The following is a 25290-nucleotide window of genomic DNA, read 5'->3' on the forward strand; positions in this document are numbered from 1 at the left end:
TCTCTCTCTCTCTCTCTCTCTCTCTCTCTCACACACACACACACACACACACACACACACACCACTACAGGCACTTCCTCAGTTAGGAGCAGGAGTTTATAGACTCCTCCCTCCTGCAGGCTGTAATGTTGGCTGGCTTAGTCTTGCACAGGTCTTATGCAGGTGACCATAGCCCCTGTGAGTTCATGAATTCAGAAGCCTGTCATGTCCACCAGACACTGCTTCACTCTCATCCTTCCTGGCCTCTGGTTCTCACACTCTTTCCACCCCACTCTTCTTGACCCTTGTGTGCTATGGGGTGGGATGATAGAGACCTACCATTTGTAGGTACCTAAATGAGGTGATATTGTTTGCCCAATTTGTTTCACTGTTTTAATATATCCAGCAGAACTGGACAGTGGATTAGGCATGGGGCAAGAGTGTACTGACAAATAGATGTTTGGAGAAAAGAGAGATGAACTCACTTGAAGTTATCTGGAGAGAAAGCTAAGTTAATAAGTACAAAATTTAATAATAAAGGTAGTCCAGAAAGGATTTGGAATAAAATAAAAATGAAAGGCACACTTGGAAACTTGGTGAGAAATCCCAGAGAGGAGTTCATGGCAAAGCATGAGCACAGTGCTAGGCAGGAGTGTGCTGGGAGATGGGTAGGGAAAGTGGCCACACACTGAGGACTGGGATGCAATAAGGACTGACTATTTGGCAAGTAATTGTGGGGAGGGATTAAGGCTTGCCTGACAAATGTTCTGATTCTACAAACCTTAAAGAGATGACTAAATGTATTTGACAGAATCATGATGTGTAAGGGGCACAAGGACCTACACACAAGAATGTGCTTGCAATAGTTTAAATGTAATATAAGTGGCTCAAAGCAAGACCTGGCTATAAGATCTGTCCACGCCCAAAGTCTTAGAGGATCCCAGGAGAGACCCCAGTGGAGAATGTGTGCTAGTGTTATTAGAATGGTATTTTAGAAGCAGAACACTTTATTTGATGAACATTAGCAATGGCTCTGAGCAGCTAGTCCAAGTATCAAGCAATGATCAATTACAGTAATAAACTAAGATGATTCCAAGCAAGGGGAACCAGAATGTTGAGAGTGTCGGTCATACCTGGAGCTACAACGAGGTCTTCTCAGAAGGCCTAGATATAAGATTTCTCTTTGAGAATGAAATCAATGAAGTGTACTTGTCTGAATTAGATTAGCCAGCTCAAGAGCCACAACAAAGACACAGACTGTAAGAGACTGTACCAGGGAATTGGATGGTTTTCAGCAAGAGAGGCTTGACTGTGACAGTAATAGGAAAGGTTGGAATACAATCAATAGTAATATTCCCTCTCTAAAAGTCAGAGCAGAGACTTAAGAACCACATGGGACTCGAAAATTCTAATATATATGCATTACCATTTTTATTGTAAATTGATAAATTATTGTTGTAATTTATATTTCTATTATTTCTGTAGCACAATTTGTATAGCTTTACCCATACGCTGACAAACTGAGTTTTTTTGACCACAGAGTTAAGGGTTTTATGTAGGATGCCAGGTGGTACAACCTTCCCTTGACACAGACACCTTCCTTATCATGGAAAAACCCAGAGATAATAAGACTATTAAGCTGTTAAAAAGAAGCCATGGGTGAGGCCTGACAATTTTTTTTCCAAAGGCTTGAAGTTTTTCTCATAGGAATTGAGGGTGGATTTAGTGGTTGAAAGCAGAGACTAGAAAAGAATGAGTAAAAAGTTTGAATAGCAAGATTTCTTCTGGGTAAAGGGAGGGATATGGTGTGTCTTAGTTTCTTTTCCTGTTGCTGTGATTAATGCTCTGACAAAAGCAACATAAGAGAGAAAGGGTTTGTTGTGCCTTAAATTCCAGGGTCCAGTTAGTGATGGCTGAGAAGTTCTGGTAGAAGGAGCTTGAAGCAGTTTTGTGTTAGTAGCATCCAGAGTTAGGAAGCAAAGAATATTGATGCTGTGCTCTGCCGGCTTCCTGATTTTTATGTTGTCCACAACCCACACCTAGGGAGTGGTGCCAATTATTACTAGGGTGGATCTTTCCCACCTCAACTAATCTAATCAAAGTAGCTCCTTACAGACGTATTCAAAGATGAACCTAGTCTAAATAATTCATGTGTGCTTTGGAGGTTTGTCTCCTAGATGATTTCAGATCCCCTCAAGATGATAATCAACACCAGTCATCAAACATGGTAACTGTTTTGACTTCTAACAGTTGTTGGAAAAGCTGTGTCTTTGTCAAGATTCTTGAATCATAAGCAAGTGTTAATCATAAGCAAGTTGAGTCATAAACAGAATGAGGATGATGATGTTGTTGATGATGATGATGATGGTGGTGGTGGTGGTGGTGGTGGTGGTGGCAGTGGTGGTGGTGGTGGTAATAAACAGTTCATTAGACTTGAAGGCAAAGCTGAAATAATTGGTCTCAGAGGTCACAGTGGGCAAGACAGACACAGTTTTAGAGTGCATGGAAATAATGGACTGCCTCTTTGGGCTACTAACAACATGATAAATCTCTCCCTGCTGATTTCTTCCTCAGAATTACTGTCACACTAAATTCTAATTGCTAAGTTTGTATTGAGGGTCCCACTCTTTCCTACCCTTCTACTGGTGGTGGAATGGAGAACAATTCATGCTAAGAGCCTTGCTGAAGGCCCCATTGATGATGTGGTAGTATAGTTAAGAGAGATTTAGGAGAGGGGAAACATTTAAGAATAGCTTCCCCACACTGACTGTTTAGCAAGCAGGAGTAGGTGATTTGTCAGAAGTCCCAGAGAAGAGATTGGTGCTGAAAAACTGTTGAAAAAGGCAGCTTGGAAGGAAATTTCTAGTTCTGTTCTTGAAGAAAATTTGAGAATGAGAAATGATTGCTAAAAATTGAGGGTCATCAGGAAAGGGAGAGCTGGGCTAGGTCATGTGGAACAAGTTTAATACACCCAATAGGCAAGTCAGCCAACTAGGCGCAGTGGACTAATTAAAAGGAAGAGGAGGAGGAGCTGGTACCAGTTCCCCCAACCCCCCCCCCCGAAGCTTAAGACACTTAAATGATAAGTTGACATCTTTTCTGCTCCCTGTGGATAGGTGGAGGAAGGACAATGAGGAGGAAGTTAATAGAGAGGAGGCATGAACTGTTGGGCAGGTGAGATGTTGAGTGGAGGACTGACTTCCTACAGCTCTCCTACTGCTCCGCACTGCTGCTAGACTCAAGCAGCGACCTCACTGAACCACTGGGGACATAGAACAGGCCTCACCAGTCCTAAAGTCCTGCATCTGACATCTGTGAGGCTGGCTGAAGGAAACAAAGGAAAGCACGGGCCACTAGTGACCTCTGGTGGAAGTGGCTTTCTAGTGACCTCTGGTGAAAGCTGGCTCTTTGAGACCTTAGCTATTTCTGAGTAGGTTTGTTTTCCTGGGAAGATAAATAGCAATGGCATATTCAGCTGGCTTATTTCCAGATGAGTGAGCGAGGAACCTGTTAGATATAGTATCCAGAGAGTGAAAACATAGCAGGAATTCCTTATGTTTTGACTCAAAATAAGTTGATCAATGGTCTGGAAAAATATGAACAAGTAACTGTTGTCAAAGATGTTACCTGCACCAGAAGAGTGTTAGAGCAATGGCCTCTTTGGCCAGTGGGAAACTAGCTCATTAAGAGTGAAGAGCAAATGGACATGATGACAGTCATGTGGAATAGCCTTGCTGTGTCCTCGTATTCCTGTTAAAGGTCTTATTATGGAAGAGGCTGTTTCCCCTGAAATCTGAGCACACGCCAACGTCACGAGTCCCACAACTCCCTCTTCCAATGGGTGTCTGTGCTAAGTGCTGGCAAATACTATTGAGTTGTGAGGATGTGGGTGTGACAGGCATTTAGTGGCCTAGGTCTTTGAAGTAGGACTAATCTCAAGGAAAGTCCAAGCCCAACCCAGAAGGCCAACATCAAGCTGCACTGGGCACTGCACATATCTCTGCTTTGGGGCGTGTTTTCAGCATATATAATTTTGACAGGGAGACAAAACAAAGGCAGGGAAGGCCTGATTGGAGTCTTAAATGTATGTGCTCATATTTGGGGCTAATAATGGAGTTAAATTAAATGGAGACTGGAGGGTAGAAAGTGAAGCAAAGATGAGAGTTTTAAAGAGAGTGAGATGATGCATAAGTAAACAGAATCAGCATCGTCAAGCCCTGGGCAACTGTCATTTCTGGCAGCAGCGCTCTGGCAGTCCGTGTCTCATCTTACCCGTGTGGCAGAGGTGTCACCTGCCTTCTTTCATTATTCAGCCTCCACCACACACCCTGCCTTGTTTGCTGATGCTGTTGTGCAGCTTGGCAGGTCTGCTTTTCTTAAATTTGTTACACCTCTCTTCTCTGTGTCATTTCAAGGATGTAAAAATAGTCCCTAAAGAATCCATTTGTGAGAAATCCACTCTAGTTTGAGATTTTCAGCATTCAGGTCTCCATGAGTGGGCAAAAGCTGGCCTAAGATAACAGTTTGATAGTTTGCTCCGTGTTTTTTTTTTTTTAAGATACCAATTAAACCACATATTACACTTATCAGTGACCCTTCCCTTGGAGGCATATGGTCTTTGGCTTTGAGACTGGCCACTTGAGAGTCTATTCTACAAACCAATTTACTTACCAAAGATGAGCTAATTACTTTAATCTGCTCCAAAGCTTCTGTCAGGCTGTCTTCAATCTCAGCATCATCTAAAGAGAAGAGGTCCCCAGCTTTTGAAAGATCTTTTTGTCCCAAAACCAATCTGAAAAGTTGATGCATTGTGTGTTGGATCAGTTGGATTTCTGTGAATCCAGGGCCATGGTCAGTTGTCAGGGTTAGAGATAGAAAACCACGTAGCAGCTGGTACACTTCATATTCCATGAAGAGCCATGGTTCTGCAGGCTCTAAGGTCTCCTTTAGCCGTCTCTGTAAATGAAACAAATGACAGAATATGAACAGTGATGTAATGGCAGATGAGATAGATAGATAGATAGATAGATAGATAGATAGATAGATAGATAGATAGATACATACATACATACATACATACATATACATAGAGCAATTAATTCTTGCTTGGTGGCCTTTGAACAAGCTCTTCTTTATTTGTTTTTATATCAGAAGATTCTTTCCTTTAAGAAATTATCAGATTTCCTCCTAATTTAATTTGAAGCTTTGAAAAAGCAACTTAAGACTCACATATTTTCTCCTGCTATGTCTTTTCCACACCCCACATCCCGTTTTTCTCCATGAGTCAGGTAAAGAAGCAAAAGAGCAGCAAGCAACTCCAGTTGCCAGATCCTCTGCAAGCAGATCCCATAGCAACTAAGCCGCAGTGGTAAGGGAAAGGACAGCCTAGGAAACACTGTCTGTCTGGTGCCCATTCCTCTAGAATCAGTTCACTCTCCTGGCTGCACATCTCAGCTTTATTGATAATAGAAAGTCCTCCTTACTTCAGTCTACAAGGTTATCTACTTACTTTACTTCTGTGTACTCTCTAATTTAATTTAGCAGTGAGATAAAGAACTTTGCCTCGGTATGTGGGTTAGGGAGATCTCTATTAAAATTCAACTTGGAATGGTGACACTGAACATGATAGTATTGCAATGCAGGCCAAACAGGGAGGTCTTTGGGATTGGGTATCCTCGCTTTATTACCTGGGCTGGAATGGTACAATTTCACTAACTTCTCCACTGTGGAGCAGTCTGTAGAGAACAGAGTGAGGGACAAGTTGGGTACTCAGCTATTCTCTTCAGCTCCCTTCTGGGGCTCATGAAACTATAGATGATTTGCATTAGTAGATATGTTAGCTGTCATTTAACAGCTAGGGATGATTGATGACTGCCCTAAGGCCCCATTGTTGTTATTGTGGGGCTAGTCTCCTACCTTCAGGTGAGTGGGCTTTCCACCATAGTTTACAGTGAAGTGGATTCTCTTCAGACATGCCCAGTGTGAGCTACTTAACAAGATCAGTGGATGATTCTGACCGTGATTTCAGTGTGAATGGGTTCCTTGGAATGAAAGTGAAATGAGAGAGACTTCTGTGGTTCCTTGGATAGCCCCAGATCTCCTTTGTGAGCTATTGCCATGGAAGCACCTCTCTATGCTGTATCAGTCTTAAGGTTCCAAGATACTTACTCTTTGTTCACTGTGGGATCTAACCACGAGCCAAATCTTTCACGGGCTATTCAAGTCAATCTATCTGCGGTACTTAACTATTCATGGGCTACTATTTAAATTATTTCAAGGGTGTTATCTGTTTGTTGTGTAATTTTTATACTGCCTTCCAGCTTTAGGAAAATAAGATTCACTCTGACCAGGGAAACGGGTAGGCTAACACACCATATCTTCACATCCGTACTGGCTGGTTTTGTGTGTCAACTTGACACAAGATGGAGTTATCACAGAGAAAAGAGCTTCAGGTGAGGAAATGCCTCCATAAGATCCAGCTATAAGACATTTTCTCTATTAGTGATCAGGATGGGAGGAGCCATTGTGGGTGGTGCTATCCCTGGTCTGGTAGTCCTGGGTTCTATAAGAGAGCAGGCTGAGCAAGCCAGGGGAAGCAAGCCAGTAAGTAACATTCCTCCATGGTCTCTGCATCAGCTCCTGCCTCCATGTTTCTGCCCTGTTTGCGTTCGAGTCCTGAGTTCCTTTGGTGAACAGCAATGTGGAAGTATAAGCTGAATAAACCCTTTTCTTCCCAACTTGCTTCCTGGTCATGATGTTTGTGGAGGAATAGAAACCCTGACTAAGACAACGTCTCCCTCAGTTACCCCAAATCCAATGCCCAAGTTTTATCCCTAGCTCTAAAGCAGACTACCTGCTTAGGATCCATCCCCACACGAGTCTTATAGACTACACAGGTGTTACCTTCCTAGCTTCCTTCTCCCAAATGTTTGATTTATCCCCACCCTACTACTCCAGCCAGGGAAGCAGGTAAGTCTAGATGTAGCTGCAGATCTTCACATCTTTTGTTCCTTCAAATATATTCCCCCAGCCTCATCCCCAGCCATTCAATAGAATGCCTGCTGTAGCTTCCCTTCCCCTTTGCACCCATCTCCTGTGGATACCATAGGCCTTCCCTTTCTAACCTACCTCCCTAAACTATTTGCTTTGTTCCAGCCCCCAACTCCAGAAGGCACTTAGAAATTCACAAGACACTCTGATTAGGGAAGTAAGGTTAACTTTATCTTTTCCTTCATTCCTCCAAGTCTAATCTCCCAGTCTCATCTCCAGCTCTATAACAGACCTTTTGCTATAGCCTTGCCTCATTCTTTGTCCCCATTCTCAGGGGACTTAACAGATGCTTGTGGAACAGCTTGATTTCTTTCCTCCTGTGAACCCCCTCAGGCCACCACCAACCTGTCCCCATTCTGAAGTGTCACCTCCCAACACTCAGAAACACATTTTACCTGGAATCCCCAGTGGCCACAACTATTAGCACCCTAGACTATTTCCCTACTAGGCAACTAAACTGCACAGTCTCCCAAAACCAGACAGGAAAGAGAAGCCAAGGAACAAGACACTCATCCAACAAAGACAAACCAGATACAGCACCTAGAATTACAATCTTCCTAATATCAAATGCTCAGATGACAGTGTAAAAACACAATCAATAATAGTCAAGATAAGATGTCTCCATTAGAGCCCAATGCCACAGCAGGACCTAGATATTTCAGCATAGTTGAAGCATGAAAAAGACCTTGAAACAGACTTTACAAATATGATAGAGGTGCATAAAGAGGAAATGAATAAATTCCTTAAAGAAATCTATGAAAACAGAAACAGTGGAAGAAAATGAATAAGACCATCTAAGACATGAAAGTAGAAATAGATCAATAATGAAAACCCAAACTGAGGGAAATCTGGACAAGAAATCTTTAGAAACTTGAACAGGAACCACAGAGACAAGTTTCACAAGCAGAACACAAGAGATGGAAGAGAGAATCTCCAACATTGAAGGCTTGATAAAATAAATGGATGGTCAAAGAAAATGTTAAATCTAAGAAAACGCCAGGCATAAAACATCCATGAAATTCAGAACACCACAGAAAGACAAAATCTATGAATAATAATAGAGGAAGGGGAAAAAACACAGATCAAAAGCACAGAAAATATTTTCAAGAAAATTGTAAAAAATGTTTTTCCTAGCCTAAAGAAGGAGATGTCTATCCAAGTACAAGAAGCATACAGAACATCAAATAGATGGATCATCAAGGAAAGTCCCCTTGGCACATAATATTCCAAACACTAAATATATAGAACAACACAACAATAACAACAACAAAGAATATCAGCAGTCCCAAAAGAAGATGACCAAGTAACATTGTGATAGCTATTTTGTTTGCCAGTTTGACTATATCTGGAATTAACTAAAACCTCAAAATACTGGACACACATATGAGGTATTTTTGCTTAATTGAATCATTTGAAATGGGAAGATCAACTTCTATTTCCAGCCTTTGAGGAGAGAAGAAACAGCTTTAATTCAGACATTGAGTGGAAAAATCCATCTCTAATCTGGTCCATATATTCTACTGAAAGCCTATGTAAAGACATGGAGGAAAAAGCTTCACTCTTAGCCTGTTTGCTCTTGCCATTACTAGAAAGTCCATCACTTTATGGGCATAATAGTCTACTTTTTCAGAATTCATGCATATACCATATATCTAACCTCATGGACTGAACAACTTTTTTTTTTCTTCATAGCAGTCATTGCTGAATTAGCTATACCACAGCCTGCTAGTCATTTTAAGAAATACTCTTTTTCTCTCTCACTCCTTCCCCTCCCCCTCTCTCATCTATCTATCTATCTATCTATCTATCTATCTATCTATCTATCTATCTATCTATCCATCTACCTGTCTGTCTACCTATCTATATATGGATAACCCTATCTATTCTTTCCACAAAGTCTGTTACTCTAGAACATCCTGGCTAATACAAACACCTGTTCCAAACACAAGTTCACCCAAGTTTGTAGAAGAAACAAGACTATAGCTTATATGGACTACTCACCCTCACATACTGATAGTGGGAGACTTCAATACCCCACTCTTGCCAACAGACAGTTTTTTTAGACCAAAACTAAACAGAGAAATGCTGACACTAACAGACATTATAAACAAAATAGATCTAACAAATATCAACAGGGCATTTCACCCAAACATAAAAGAATATATCTTCTTCTCAGCATCTCACAGAATTTTCTTCCAAGTTGATCACATACTCAGACAGAAAATCTCAACAGATTCAAGAAAATTGAACTAACTCCCTGCATCCTATCTGACCACCATAGATTCAAGCCAAGTATTAACAATAAAAGAAACAACAGAATGGCTTATAAGTTTATGGAAACTGAGAAAATCTCTAATGAATGAAAAATGGGTCAAGAGGGAAATAAGAAAGAAAAATCAAAGACTTTCTAGAATTGAATGAAAGTGAATACACATCATGCCCAAACTAGTGGAACATAATGAAGGCGATTCTTTTTTTTTTTTTTTTTTTTTTNAATNTTTTTNTTACATATTTTCCTCAATTACATTTCCAATGCTATCCCACAAGTCCCCCATAGCGCCCCCCACTTCCCTACCCACCCATTCCCAATCTTTTGGCCCTGGCATTCCCCTATATTGGGGCATATAAAGTTTGCAAGTCCAATGGGCCTCTCTTTATGAAGGCGATTCTAAGAGGCAAGAACTCTTAGAACTAAGTGACTACATTAAAAAAAAATGGTAGAGGTCTGAGATTAGCAACTTAATAGCACACCTCAAAGCACTAAAAGAGAAAAAGAAGAAAAAGCCCACCCAAGAGGAGTAGAGAGTAAGAAGTAATCAAACTCAGGCTGAAATCAATAAAACAGAAAGAAGCAAGCAAGCAAGTAAGCAAACAACAACAACAACAACCAATATAAAGAATCAATGAAGCAAAGAATTGGTTCTTTGAGACAATCAATAAGATTGACAAACCTTTTCCCAAATTAACTAAATGTCAGAGAGAAAATCCAAATTAACAAAAGCAGAAATGAAAAGCAGGACATAACAACGGACACCGAGGAAATCCTGAGAACCACTACTCCACCAAACTGAAAAATCTGAAAATAATGGATAATTCTTTCAATATATATTGCTTACCAAAGTTAAATCAAGAGGAGATAAGCAATTTAAACAACCTCTAGTGAAATAAAAGCAATAATTAAAAGTCTCCCAACCAAAAGAAGCCCAGGCCAGATGGTTTTAGTGCAGAATTCTATTAGATTATCAAAGAAGAGTTACAAAGTTCATTAATTCATTCCACAAAATAAAAACAGAAGGAACATTGTGTGATTCATTTTATGAGGCCGCAGTTAACCTGATACCCAAATCATATAAATATCCAGCAAAGAAAAATAATTCTAGACCAATTTCCATTATGAAGATAAATGAAAACAAAACTCAATAAAATACTTGAAAACCTAATATAAGAACATGTTAAAAAAATCATCCACCATGATCAAGTAGGTTTCATCCAAGAGATGCAGGGATGGTTCAGCATACATAAATCAATAAATATAATTCATACACATAAACAAATTAAAAGACAAAAAGCACATGATCATCTCAATAGATGCAGAAAAAGCCTTTGACAAAAATCCAACACAACACTCTTTTGTGAAAGAAGTCCTGGAGAGATGAGGGATGCAACGGACATGCTTCACTATATTAAAGATAACTTCCAACAAGCCCAGAGCCTACATAAACTTAAATGCAGAGAAAAACCCATTTCCATTAAAATCAGAAACAAGATATGCTTGTCTGCTTTCTCCATACCTATTTAATATAGTGCTTAAAGTCCAATAAGCTAGAGCAATAAGACAACTGAAGGAGATCAAGGGGTTACAAACTGGAAAGAAAAGCATCAAAGTCTCTTTATTTGCTGATGATATGATAGCATAGACAAGCAATCTGAAAAAATTCCACCAGGGAACTCCTACAGCTGGCAAACACTCAGCAAAATAGCTGCATGAAAAATTAATTCACAAAAATTATTAGCCTTCCTATATACAAATGACAAATGGACTGAGAAAGAAATCAGGAAAACAACATCTTTCACAATAGTCTCAAATAATATAAAATGACTTAGAGTAATTCTAACCAGGCAAATGAAAGACTTGTATAAAAAATTCTCAAGTCTTTGAAGACAGAAATTGAAGAAGCTATGGGAATATGGAAAGATCTTCCATGATCATGGATTAACATAATAAAAATAGCCATCTTACCAAAGGCAATCTACAGATTAAATGTAATCCATATCAAAATTCCAGCATAATTGTTCACTCATCTTGGAAAAATAATTTTCAATATCATATGGAAACACACACACACACACACACACACACACACCAGGCTACCTAAAAATAAAAAGCTGAAATAATAAAATAACTGCTGGAGGTATCCATTCCCAATTTTAAGTTGTGCTACAAAAATATAACAATAAAAACAGCATGATATTGGTAAAAACTGGTATGTTGATCAATGGAATAGAATTGACGATCCACACATAAATCCTCACATCTATAGCCACCTGATATTTGGTAACGGAGCCAGTAACAGACATTAGAAAAAAGACAGCATTTTCAGCAAATGGTGCTAGTCAAACTAGATAGCTGTATGGAGAAGAATCCAAATAGATCCATACTTGTTACTCTGAATAAAACTCAACTCTAAGTAGATAAAGACCTCAACATAAAAACAGATTCATTGGTTCTGATAGGAGAGAAAGCAGAGAATAGTCCTGAACTCATTGGCAAAGGAGAATCCTTTCTGAACACCATTACTGTAGAGACTAAGGTCGACAATTAGCAAACAGGACCTCATGAATTGAAGAAGCTTATGCATGACAATGAATGTTATTCGGACAAAGCAGCAGCCTATAGAATGAGAAAAGATTTCTACTATTGTAGACCCCATAGAGGGCTAATATCCAAAGTAAATAAAGAACTTAAGGAACTAGGTAACAAGAAAACAAGTAATCCAATTAAGATGGGGTAAGATAATTTATCAGTAAATTATCAGTAGAGGAAACTCAAACAGCCAAAAAACAAACAAACAAACAAACAATCACAAACCCACTTAAGGCTCAACATCCTTAGATTTCAGAGAAATTGAAATTAAAACTACTCTGAGACTCCATCTGACAGTTCATGCTGGCAAGACTGAGCTGTCACTTGTAAGGAGTGTGGGGAGCAAGGGGAATACACACTTATTGTTAGTGGGAGTACAAATTTTTCCAGCCACTGTGGAAATCAGTATGGTGGTATTTCAGAAAGATGGAAATTGATCCACCTGAAGAGCCAGCTATACTTTTCTTGGGTATATACCCAAAGGATGCTTCATCCTACCACACTTGCTGCTCTGTTCACAGTGGCCAGAGATTGGAAACCACCAATTTCTTTTCTCTACAGAAGGATAGATAAAGAAAATTTGGTATATTTACACAAAAGAGTATTACTCAGTTGTTATATTTTCAGGAAATTAGATGGAACTAGAATAATTCTGAGTAATGTAGCCCAGAACCAGAAAGACAAACATGGTATATATTCACTAGTATATAAACAGTAGCTGCTAAATCAATGATAACAAGACTACAATCCTAAAGAAGCTAGGTACTGAGTAAGGGACTGGAAGGTACAGATAGATCTTATTAGGAATAGGAAGTAGATTAGATAATTGGGTAGATGAGGATCTGAAATGGGAGAATTAATTTGGTAGGAGTAAGGAGAAGAATAGAGGATGGAAATATGGGGGAGAGACAGTTAAAACTAAGGGACATTTGAAAGGGCAGTATGAAAAACCTAATACATTGGAAAGCTTCTAAAATATATACATATATGAAGGCAATCTAAGCAATATCACCAAATAATAGGGGAGACAGAGTTCCACCTGGCTGTCTCTTGTTACCAAAACAGGGCTTCTAGTACTAAGATTGGGTTACATCTAATCATGTTGTTTGCCAAAGTGGTCCCATGGGAATCTCCGAACAACCCAGGCTGTTGCCAAGACAATAGATTGCTCTTCACAAACTGGCAGCAAGGTCTCATTGCTAAAGACAATACCTGCAGGACTCATTAAACATGGAGAAATGGAGCTGGTGCCTACATAGAGTCTTCTCCCCTATGTTCTAGCATCTTTGTACATGTTACCAAAAGGGGTACACCATGCAGGTTCTGTATGCTGCTTTAAATCTTTGTGAGTTCATATGAGCTTTGCTTATGTTGATTTAGAGGTCTTCTTGTTCTTGGTGTCTTCAATCCCCTCTGGCTCTTACACTCTTTTTGCCTCCTTTTAAAACAAGTTTCATGGGCTCTGAAGGGACAGATTTTTGCGTGCTACCAAAAGAGATACACAAACACTAAGCCAAGCACACCCTTTGATTACCCTTTGGTGTCATCCCTACAATAGATACTAGAGCACTAGTTCTCAACCTCTGGGTCTTGACCTCTGGGAAGCACAAATGTTTACATTATGGTTCACAACAGTAGCAAAAATTATAGTTATGAAGTAGCAATAAAAATAATTTTATGGTTGGGGATCGCCAGAAGATGAAGAATTGTATTAAAGGGTTGCAGCATCAGGAAGGTTGATAACCACTGTGCTAGATCAATGGCAGTACAAGGTTTAAAGCAACCAACTGAAGTTTGATTTCAGGCCCACTCATCAAGATGGAACACATTCCAACACTGCTTGGGTAACCTAGAACCCGATATAACATAGACCAGGGATCTAGGGTTAAAACCAAATAATCCTGGTCTTTAAAGAAAAGAGTAGATACTTTGTTCCTTCTTAGAAGGGGGAACAAAACACCCATGGAAGGAGTTACAAAGTTCTGAGCTGAGACAGAAGGAAGGACCATCCAGAGACTGCCCCCACTGATCCATCCCATGAACAACACAAAATTCAGACACTATTGCATATCCCAACAAGATTTTGCTGACAGGACCCTGATATAGCTGTCTCCTGTGAAGCTCTGCCAGTGCCTGTCAAATGCAGAAGTGGATGGAACACAAGGTCCCCAATGAAAGAGCTAGAGAAAGTACCCAAGGAGCTGAAGAGGTCTGCAGCCCTATAGGAGAAAAAACAATATGAACTAACCAGTACCCCCAGAGCTTGTGTCTCTAGCTGCATATGTGGCAGAAGAAGGCCTAGTGGACTATCAGTGGGAGGAGAGGCCCTTGGTCTTTCGAAGATTCTAGGCTCCAGTATAGGGGAATGTCAGGGCCAGGAAGTGGGAGTGGGTGGGTTGGGGAGCAGGGGGAGGGAGAAGGGTATAGGGGATTTTTGGAGAGGAAACTAGGAAAGGGGATAACATTTGAAATGTAAATGAAGAAAACATCTATTAAAAATAAATCTTAAAAAAAGAGAGAGAGACAGGTATTGTAGCGCATGTCTTTAATCCCACACTCAGGAGGCAGAGGCAGGCAGATCTCTGAGTTTAAGGTCAGCCTGGTCTACAGAGTGAGTTGAATTCCAGGATAGTCAGAGCTACACAGTGAAACGTCCACTCCACCCCTCTCTCTTCATAGATCAGTTCCTTGTTCAGTCATCATTAGAGAAGCTTTGATGGGAACAAATATAGATCTCTCTCTCTCTCCCCTTCCCTCCCTCCTCCCTCCTGTCTCTGTCTCTCTCTCACACACATACATACACATGCATACATACACACACACACACACACACACACACACACACTTTGAAACACTCACTCTTAAATGGGATGTCTATCAAATTCCTCCCCTCAGTGCCCATGAAACTGCAGAAGAGAAGGCAAAACTTGTAAGAGCCAGAGAGGATTGAAGACACCAAGAAAACAAGGCTTCTAAGTCACCATGAGCAAAACTCATAAGAACTCACAGAGATTGAGAAAGCATGCACAGGCCTGCATGCCTCTGCACCAGGTCCTCCGCATATATATTACGCCTTGTAGTTTAGTGTTTTTATGGGATTCTGATTCTTGTGCCTTCTCTTGGGCTCTTTTCCTTCTTGTACAAATTTGATGTAATAGTTTTTGTTTTATCTTATTTTGTTATGTTTTATTATTATCCCTTGGAAGCCTGTTTTTTTTTTTTTTCTAGTGAGATACAGAAAGGGAATGGGTGAGGATGGGTTGGGGGGTGGGGAGGAACTGGGAGGGGTAGAGGGATGAGAAACTGTAATCAGAATATATTACGTGAAAAAATAATCTACTTTTAATAAAAAGCAGGAAAAATATTTAACAAGAAACATAAGGTTCTGCATGTCTTTATTTTTGTGTTATATGCCCTGCACACATAGGCAGACATTTTGCAAAGGTTAACTTATTTGATTTTTATAGCAACTGTAAAAGGAGATGTCATCTCCATTTTGCAGGTGAGGTTTGTGAGGCAATTAAAAAACTTGTCATACCATGAAGATATGATTTGGATTCAAAGACTCTAGTGCTATGGTCCAATTTTTAAAAAGTACTCTGTGTTACTGATGCCAAGGAAAATGTGCAGTCACTGTTAGGAACAAATTTCCCAGAGGTTCTCAACCTGTGGGTCATGACCCCTGGGGGTGAATAATCTTTTCATGGGGGCCCAATATCAGATATCCTGCATATCAGTTATTTGCAGTTCAATTTATAACAGTAGCATTAGGAAGGCTGAGAGCCACTGCCTTAGAGTAATACTAACATTTAAGAAGGAAGGTGTGGGGAAAAGTGAGGCAGTATGGGCACAACTGTTTCTTCTGCATTCTTGTATCCTTGCCCATTTATACCCTGGGGTTGAGAAGAGCCAGAGAGCAGGAGAATCAGAAGAAAGCAGAGCTCTGGAATTCAAAAGGAACGGTGGGCAAACTCCGAGGGAGAGGCAGGAGGACGGAGAGTGTATCTCAACATAGTTTGCATCCTGGAAAATGAGGAAGGGTGAATTGTAGTCTCTTAAAAAGATGCTAGGTTAGTTCTCTAGCCAAGGTTTTCTTTTAACACATCCTTTCTCCAGTTGCAGACATGTCAAGAAATAATCTCTACCAAATAATAATAAGAAACATAGACGGGATAGAAATGAGTTTTCCCCTGGTCATTGGACAATGCCAGCCCTTCAGGGAGAGATTCAGTTGCTCCAGGCACATCAGAGCTGGGATCTGAAAAGTGGCAGAAGTTCACGCTGCAGAGAGGAGCATCCACAAGTGGTCCTCAGCTCCATCCAGCTGTACGTGATGCCTGCTGTGCAGTGTCAAGGCATGCTTCCAACTTGATCTCCCGTTCTTGCAGTTTCTTTACGTGAAAACATTGGGCATCGTGTGATGTCAGTGTTGATTGTCAACTTGATGGAATTTAGACTCACCATGGAAATTAATCTCTGGATATGTCTTTGAGGAAGTATCTAGATTAAGTCAACGGAAGTGAGATAAGCCATTTTAAATCTGGGCTGCCCTGTTCCTTGAGCTGGGGTTCCAGACTGAATAAATGGAGAAACCAAGCGGAGCCAAAGCGATCATTGCTTTCTGCTTCCTGACTTTGGATGCAGTGTGACCAGCTACCTCCCGCTCTTGCTGCCAGACTTTCTCAACCATGATTAGCTGTATCCCCTGCAACTGTGAGCCAAGCAAGGCCCATCTTAGGATGGTGATTGCATTAAGTACTCTGCAATGTGGAGATGATATAGAGAAAAGTCTCCTGGGTAGTATAACAAAGAATGAGTGAGCACAAGAGAGTCAGAGGCAGGTCACCATTAGCAGAAAATGACACCAAAGGCCCTGTAGAGCCATTGAGCAACCTCTCCAAAGCCAAGTTATTTACAGATTTCACTCAATGAGAATGTGCTAAACTCAGAGTAAAGAATGCTTTTTAAGGTGAAGATGGGAGTCTAGGCTTGGTTTATTCACTCCGAGGTTGTAGGGTCATTGGCGTATACTTTTCCTTAGCTTGTCTGCAAAATGGGGCTAACGCAGTGCTATCGTACTAGGCTAAGATCCTCTTGTTAAATGAGACTACGGGGTTGAGAAACTTAATCTCCCAGAGTGAAGGTGCTAGAAGCTGCCTTGGAGTAACGTTTCACCATGACCTTGTGTCCTCTTATCTATGATTCCTATTTTCCTCCCCTTCCTGTAAAACACAAGCCACAGAAACTAGAATCTCTCTAAGGTAGAGCCCCTACCCCAAGGCAAATCACAAATCCAGGGACCACCGTTCCGTTCTTCTCTTGCTGTTCTGTGTTGGAGCTAGCTAGGAAATCCTTTCACACAGCTTTCCTGATAGTAAGACTTATACTCTGGAGGGGGCTGGAACGCTACACAGAGAGTCGAAGAAAGATCTGAGGGGAGAGGCCTTGAAGGATTGCCCCATTCAGTGTATTATCATTACAGCAGACCTTTTCTGCCCACTTTATTGACACTGGTTTTGCATCGATAAATCTAAGCTTAAAAAAAATAATAAACTGATTACTCTGAGTTTCTGGGTCCCCAGTATGAAAGCTCTTATATCACACAGAACTGTGATTCAATACCTCCCTTCCTTGCCAGTCTTTTGATAAAGGGTGTCAGATGTGATCTTTCATGATAGGCAAGAAGTCTATACAGCCCCTACCTGTCCCCTACACTACGGAGAGCTGCTGTTTCCCACATTCCAGCATTATTCCGAATGCTTCCCAAGTTTGGAGTCACTTGACTATGTCAAGGCGTGCAAGGAAAACCTGATGTGTAAGAACAGTGGCAGAGTTGGGACAGAAAGCTGTAGGTCTCCGGGTACCAAGCCCTCTCAGGACCTTGCATAGACACAGACATTTTTCTGAATTAGGATTGGCAAAGCAGTTATTTATTTTCTGGTCAATGTTTTGCTTAGATGTCTGGTTTCTCCTGCTTGTTTATTTTGCAACTGAAACTGAAGACATGGCCAGAGCCTGACCAAATTCACCTAATTCGAACTCTGTTCCTTTCCAGATATTATAGTACTGTAGCCCAGATATATGAGCAGGCATGCATGCTTGGTAGACACATAGGTGCACACATGAAAGCATACACATGCATATTCAAATCCTATCTGTGCACTAAGCTCTTGATTAGAAACTTCACAGTCTGCCCTTTAACCTTACAGGCAGATATAGAACAGGACCCACTCACTCATTAATGACATACCTGAGGTTACTCAATTTCTCTCATAATTTGCTCCCCTCGATGTGTGTGTAAACCTAACTTGAGTCCTACTCTCTCTTAGTTTTAAATTTGTTTGTTTTTAAGGAGTTACTAGTTGGTAAGTTAACTTTCCTAAAAAAAGAAAAAATAAACAAAACAAAACAAAACAAAACCCCATGAGTGACTAAAGAGTTATGATTCTGCGTGCAGCCGTCCATCGCAGGGCTGTCCCCACAAACTCATTTTACCTGCGAGCTACTCCTCCAAGGCTCAATTGCTGCCTCTGGTTGAAAGCTTCAAGCCCAAGCCCAGGCTGGAGGCGGCTGCGAGCCTCAATGCAGCTCAGTGACCCCCGCAACCGTCCACCCACCGTGGCGGCGTGGAAGAATTCCAGGAATGCAGCGGAAGCCACCGGCTGCTCCCTGGGCGGGTCAGGTGACCCGCTGCTCTGGCTCCGGGGCAGAGCTACCTCCAAGCACAAAGGCAGCTCCAGTAAACCAGAGCTGCTGCAGACCGAGAAGACAGAACGCCCTGTGTTCGTGGAAATCTACACTTTCTTCCGAGATCGGGTGGGGGCGGGGAAGCCACGCAGGAAGCCGGTCTGGTTGGTAGGCCAACTGGAGCCGGTGCTGGGATGACCGGGCCCCCAGCGGGAGCAGGAAACTTAGTGAGACTCAGGAGTTCAAAACAGAGAGCCTTGTGTAGGTAGAGTCACAGCCTGGAAGAAATGACTCACTCGCCCTGCCTCTAGATGAATGGCAGTGAAAGTTTGGGGATACCAAGAGTTACTAGTGGAGAGAACAAACTGGTTCCACCAAACCACACAACTTTGCATTCCATTTGGTGGAATTTGGGAGGTTCTGCCTGACCATCTACATCAGTGGCTTCCTAATGATGAGACCCTTTAATACAGTTCCTCATGTGGTGATCCCAAACATAAAACGGAAGCTACCTCCTACCTGTAATTTTGCTACTGTTATGAATTGTAATGTATTGCTTCTGTGAAATAGTCATTTGACCGCCAAGGGGTCTGGACCCACGGGTTGAGAACTGCTGATCTACATCGATCAACTATTATGGACTGTATTTTTAAGTATTGTTGCTGAGTCAGAAGAATGTTTATCATACTTTATTTACTGATACCCAAAAGTGTGTGTGTGTGTGTGTGTGGCAATCTAAGCCCCCCCTTTATAATGGGGTCTTACTATGTAGCCTTGGCTGACCTAGACCTGACTTTTCATGTAGGTAGATGAGCTTGGCTTTGAACTCACAGAGATTTGTCTGTCTCTGCCTCATGAGTGCTGGGACTGTGTGTGTGTACCCTTCACCCAGCCTCTGAATAGTTTAAAATTGTAAAAAATATGTTTTTTATTTTTATTTTAAAAGAATTTTATTCTTTTAAATCCACAATTTGCTCCTATAGTGGGTCTCTTGGCCATCAGACCCTCCTCCTTTAGCCAGATTATGAAGGCACCTCTCCTGCAGGAAAATCTACTTTCAGGATAACAAAATATAGACAATGTCTTCCTGGGAATGTTCCCCACAAAGGTGGGTCAGGAGATACAGACAATGCTTGAGAGAATAGTGCCACAACTCTGCCCAAACACTTGACATTCAATCATACTTCTTCCTGTCCACACAGGCAGAACTGTATACACCAAGAGTTCCGTGACAGAGTGGAGGTGCCTGTCATTGCCCACAAAGTATGTTTTTTTCTTCGTAATTTTCCCGCTTACAAGATGACCACTCAAGTCTCCCACTTCGATGGACTAGAAGAGAGAGAGTTCTTCAGACTTTAGTCTTCTGATTGCTGGTTTTTGAAATCCTTAAATTTTGTCTAGTGTTCTTAAATCTTTCAAGCTTGCAGCATTTGGAACTTGACATTCCATAGACACCAGCCAGAGGATCAAGCAATAAGATCACCTGAACACACCTGCTCTCCAGTCTTGGCTACGCCATGCTGTAGTGAAGACTTGGGCAGTGAATTTGCCTCTCCCAGGCTGTATAAAGCATGAGTGACATCAGTTCTGTCCTTTGGAGCGTTCTACTGTTTCTCTGTACTGGAGATAAAACCTAAGGCCTCATGCACCTTAGGCCAGCACTCTACCATTGAGCTACATCCTCAGCCTTGGCTTTACTTTTTATTTTGGGACAGTCAGTATCTCACTAAATCACCCAGCTTGGCTTTGAGCTCACTCTGTAGCCAGTCTGGTCTTGAACTCACAATCCTCTTACCTTAGCACCTGAGTCACGGTGGATTAAAACTCCTGCGACTCCCCCCCCCCTCCCCTGCCACCAACCCCAGAGCCTGAGCATTTTATTTTTATAGAAAATTTCCCATCACCATATCATTACATCATAGCTTTTAAAAGTCAAAATTCCATGGTACGGCTAACTAAACTCAGTTATTGGTATAAAGGCACTTAGGGTTGCTTGTTTGTTGCTGTCATTTCTGTATTTTAGTTGTACTTTTCATTAATTGTAAGTCTGGGTAAACTTCATGTGTATCATACACATTTCACTAACTTAACTATGTTCTTGTAGATTTGGGGTCAACTCTTATTTCTTGGAGAAGAAACTCTACTGTGGTGCTTCTTACCTCTGCCATGGCCTAATGATAACTGGGTTTGTTTCCAGATCAGAAACAGACTAGGGTGCAATGGATCTTAGACTTTTCATGGCTGGGTAATCCAAATACCTGTGTTTTCCATATTAGTGTAATATTTACTCAGTTGCTCACCAGGCCGAAGGGAATGCCTTTCTAGGGAGCCAGAACTTTCCTAGGTGACCTATACTCATTGTTCACTTATAAATACATTAATAATTTACTCCATCATGGGTTTGTAGATGCTGCTGCATGGAAGTGAACACAGGGCTCAGTCCCTCTAAGGTTGGAAAAGTGCCCTCAGAACACAGACAGGTCTCTAGGGGAAGATTTTGATCGTTAGCTCAGGAAGCCAATTTGTTCTGAGGTGTTCAAGCCTCCTCCTTACAACTCAGGTGAGAAGAGGTCTGACTGATTCCCTGCTTCAGGAGATTCTGGGATAGCAAGGTTTAGACTTTGAGCAACACAACTGCATCAAAACATTTTCATTTAATTTACCTGAGTTAAAAATGCCTATTGACTAACTCAGGTCCATTCGGATGCTATGAAACGTGGAATAAATTTCCCAGATAGATTTTTTTTTCACTTGAAAGAAAGGATTAAAGATTCTATTGAAGAAACATCTTTTTCACACAGTGTGAAAAGACCACAGGCGTTCCCATGGGAATCACCCGAATCTGTTTCAGCCCTTCCCACAGATGGCCATTGTTCCCGGCAGCTCTGCGTCCCTCTTCTGTGGCATGATGCTACATTTTACTTGTACCAAAAGCCTCCAATGCTAGATTATTCTAAACAGTTCTAAGGTACTCAAACCTGAGGGGCTTTGTCAGAATTCAGACAGTTCAAATTTGTAGCATGCATATTGTAAGAACATATAAAATAGCAATTTTACCATCTATTTATCAAAAGCTCAAAATGTGTAATTTTTAAATACAAATTGCGAGTTTTGAACACAAATGGAGAAGTGTTTCCCTTCATGGACTACGGGGGGAAACTTATCAAATCTAACCAACTTTCTAAAGCACAGAGACTTTCTAAAGCACAGCCTTTCAGGATGAATTCATAAGTATGTCCATTTTCACCTGGACCTTTTGACTTAGCAGATCATATTTTCCTCTAGAAAAACATATATCTTGTTTTTTTTTTAAATCCATATTCAAATTCTATTGGGCTTGTTTTCCCAGGAAACAAGCCCAAATTCTCAAACCATGAGGATATCCAGTGCTGAGTGTATGACTTTGTCATTTAAATTTCCAATATTACTCTGCCGTATGAAGAATTCAAACCATTTCCTAGGTTTAACAAAGTTTAAATTTTAAAAAAAGGATGCCATTGAACCCAACTGTTGATCATTAAACCAATTTGAATGTGCATTTGAAAGACCAAAGAAGTAGCTATATTAGATCATGATTTGTAATATGCACACAGCAGCAGTGGTGAACCGCACCGATGAGTGTCCAGCCTCTGACTGGAATGGGGCTACTTAGCTTTCTGCAAAAACAATAGCAGGGACTGTTCCCCTGCTCATTGCAAAAGGCTTCTCATGGTGAATGAATATGCGGAAAGAAGACCGCAGTTATGGAGTAAAACAATATGTACACAGTAAGTGTCCAGCACAGCTATCTGGTCCTAGGGGCCTAGGGACATGTCTTAACCACCCACAGAGAATTAGATATTCTTAGCTTAAAAACTGAAATGTACAAACACACACGGTCATGCACACAGCTTCTAGGTGCACTTTATCTGCATAATCAGCCAGCCCTTGGAAGTTTCTCTGCTCAACTTTCCCAGCCCTCCTCTGTTCTTGCCTGCCTGCAGTTTCTGGCCTTCACTTTGATTAGCTTTTGTTTCTGCTGAACAAAGGAACAGGAAAGAAGACAGCCATACCTCCTAGCACGGGACACTTGGCAGGTGCAGGCAACAGAAGGCAAATGCTTGATCCCTTGGAACACTTCAGCTGGGACCCAGGACCACACTCAGAGGCAGCCCTGCAGCGCCTGCCTGTCCTGTCGGTGGCTGCTGGCACGTCCCTGTGAGCTTGTCATGCAGCACTGCGCCTGAGTCCCTCCTGTGGACTCACCGTGTGGTATCAGGCGAATGAGTAACTTTCTTCCCTTTTCCAAACTTCTGTTTTAGATCTAACAATTGGCACCGGGTCCCTGACTTCCTCTGTAGACTTACAGCAGTTTCTCGGAGGCCAATTTGTAGTGGAAAAGAATTGGATTTGCTACCAACCAGTAATTTAGGTTCCGTTAATGAATAACCCACTTTAAAGAATCAAGGAAGTTTTAGGTTAATATCAGATTTTGGGGCATTTAGGCAGGCATGTGTGAAAGAGGTGGGGGTCATGGAATGAATGAGACAGTATTTAAGTCAAACGTGATAGAAGAAAAATACCATGTAGCAAGTGCCCGAAGGAGCAGCTTTCTAACTACTCTATCAGTATTGCTAGTGAGACACTGAAAGATTGTCTGGAACATCCCAAGAAACCCTAGGAATGTTTTTAATCCAGCAGGGTTTCTTCTTGAGTCCATTGAAATTGTTCATTTTCTTTACCTTCCAAATATGGAACTGTCTCTCAGATTTAATGGATAGGGGATTTCTTACAACCCACCCCATGTTTCCATAGATCTCTGACTTTTAAGGAGAACGCAATACCTCTAATGCATAAATTAATTGGTGGTACCCAGTGGACCGATACATCAGGAGGCTCTTTTCTCCCCTAAAGGTATGAAATAGACTTGCTTCCTTTATTGATCAGAGGTTTTTGCCTGCATAGAATACTCCCGAGACTTTCTAGGGCTTTTAGCCAAATTGGGTGAGTGCATTGGGGTAAAGCAGAGGAAGAAAACAAGGTATAAGGTACACAATCAAATATATTGTATGCCTTTGTCACTGGCAATTATTACAAAAGCCATATTCATAGTGTGGATTACTTTTTCCTGTTTGCCACCAAGCATCCCATTATTCTGGTCAAAACTGCCCTCAATCTCCCCTTGGGAATCCACATTCTTTGGGTAGAGTTGATGCGTACACACACGATGAGCCCTAATTGCTCCTAGCTAACCAGAGAATCATAGTGAGTGATTTAGGGAAGACATATGGACCCTTCCAAGTCAATCAGACAACAAAGGTAAATGTTTGATCTCAGTGGGAATCATCTTTGTTGCCTATTTTGATGCCTGAAGATATCAAGTCATATTGCTCTTGCCATATTGCCACTAAAAAACCCCAGTGAGTTCATTTATGTCCTTAAGCCAGCTTTTCCTAAAGATACATCTTCCATGTGTGCCAGCGCGTTTCATAATGGGAGTGATTTTGGCTTGGCTTTTCTGCTGCTGCCGTTTTGTGTGTGTGTGTAGGGGATAATCTGCCTGACAGAACTGTCCTGATCTGGGTGTGTAGCTAGACTCTCTCACAAGCATACCTTAAGCATTAGTGGGTGCATAGAGTCACCAGGACACATTTGTGACAAATGTCCCCATTGAGTGACAGCTGTGGCCCTCCACTGACAATGCACTGGAGAAGAAAGGCTTGAAAAGGAATGAAGTCCTTCAGAGCACCTTATATCTGGCTTCTAGAACGAGTTTTTGTCAACTTGTTCACTTCTCTAATACTTCCATTGGACACCCACCCCCAGCCCCCCGCAGACCTGGATGACAGTGCTTGGTATGAACCCAAATAGATCTGATCACAAGAGCCTTCGGTGCATGCAAGTTTCATTAATTTGTTTGGTTTTACAGAGTTTTTTATGACCCTAGTTTTTCCTCTATTCTTGTACAACTTGAAGCAAACAAATGGAAACATTATCTCTAAACCATTAAGTGAGAGAAGATGCTTCCGTTATAAAAGAGAGGGAGTAAACGCTAAGGTAACCTTAAATGGATGAAGTACAGAGAGGCACTAAATGCTCCTCAGTGACTAGTGTCTATGAGTAACTTTGGGTGGTAGAGAGAGTGTCTCACTGTGAAGTCCAAGCTGGCCTAGAGCTCTATATATTAGTTTAGCTTGGCGTTGAACTCATAGAGATCCTCTGGCCTCTACGTGACAAGTCCTAGAATTGCAGGCATGCACCACCGTGCCTGTCTGAATAAGACTGGTTTTTGTTTATTGGCTTTTACATTTTGTCAAGTGAACTACTTGTGTGTTCAGTCTCTCAGCTCAGCATAGAGTCCATTGTAGCCACAGAGATGCAAAAATATTCAGAGACTCCTTTTTTTTTTCTCAGCACAATGGCATGGGGATCAAACTGTGGCAGTCAAACTTCTTAGGAACTGTCAGGAGTAAGGCTGTGTGGATGAGCTTTACTTAGTTTCACTATAATAAAGGTTATTTTCATTAATATATGATGGTGAACGCAATACCATTTACCACCCAACTCAAGAAGACTCATTATTCGTTCCATTAAGTAGTTTTCCTCTGTGTAAAAACCCTGTTCTACTTACCTGGCAATTAGATGGGGAAGGAGAGGACCATATTATTTATATTCTCCTCTGTCCTTGTCCCAACAGTGTCAATGGCTCTCACATCTATTTTAGATGCTTA

The 25290-nt window shown here is 41.3% G+C and overlaps 1 protein-coding gene across 4 annotated transcripts in view; it reads right to left on the bottom strand.

Moving 5' to 3' along the window:
• Veph1 (ventricular zone expressed PH domain containing 1) overlaps window positions 1-22913 on the bottom strand; it is a 213456-nt gene extending 190543 nt beyond the window's left edge. For 2 of the 4 annotated variants that reach the window (XM_021158192.2, XM_021158191.2), the window contains exons 1-2: window positions 22633-22913; window positions 4651-4935 (exon numbers count right to left, since the gene is read on the bottom strand). In XM_021158192.2, coding sequence (XP_021013851.2) covers window positions 4651-4890 — 240 coding nt within the window. In that variant the 5' untranslated portion in view covers window positions 4891-4935; window positions 22633-22913. Of the gene's footprint in view, window positions 1-4650; window positions 4936-5895; window positions 5943-18388; window positions 18544-22632 lie in introns of those variants that run through there. The other 2 variants (XM_029474775.1, XM_029474774.1) reach the window with 2 other exon arrangements.
• Between the last annotated feature and the right edge of the window lie 2377 nt (window positions 22914-25290).

The sequence above is a fragment of the Mus caroli genome, chromosome 3 (genome assembly GCF_900094665.2).
Source record: "Mus caroli chromosome 3, CAROLI_EIJ_v1.1, whole genome shotgun sequence".
NCBI classification, from domain to species: domain Eukaryota; kingdom Metazoa; phylum Chordata; class Mammalia; order Rodentia; family Muridae; genus Mus; species Mus caroli.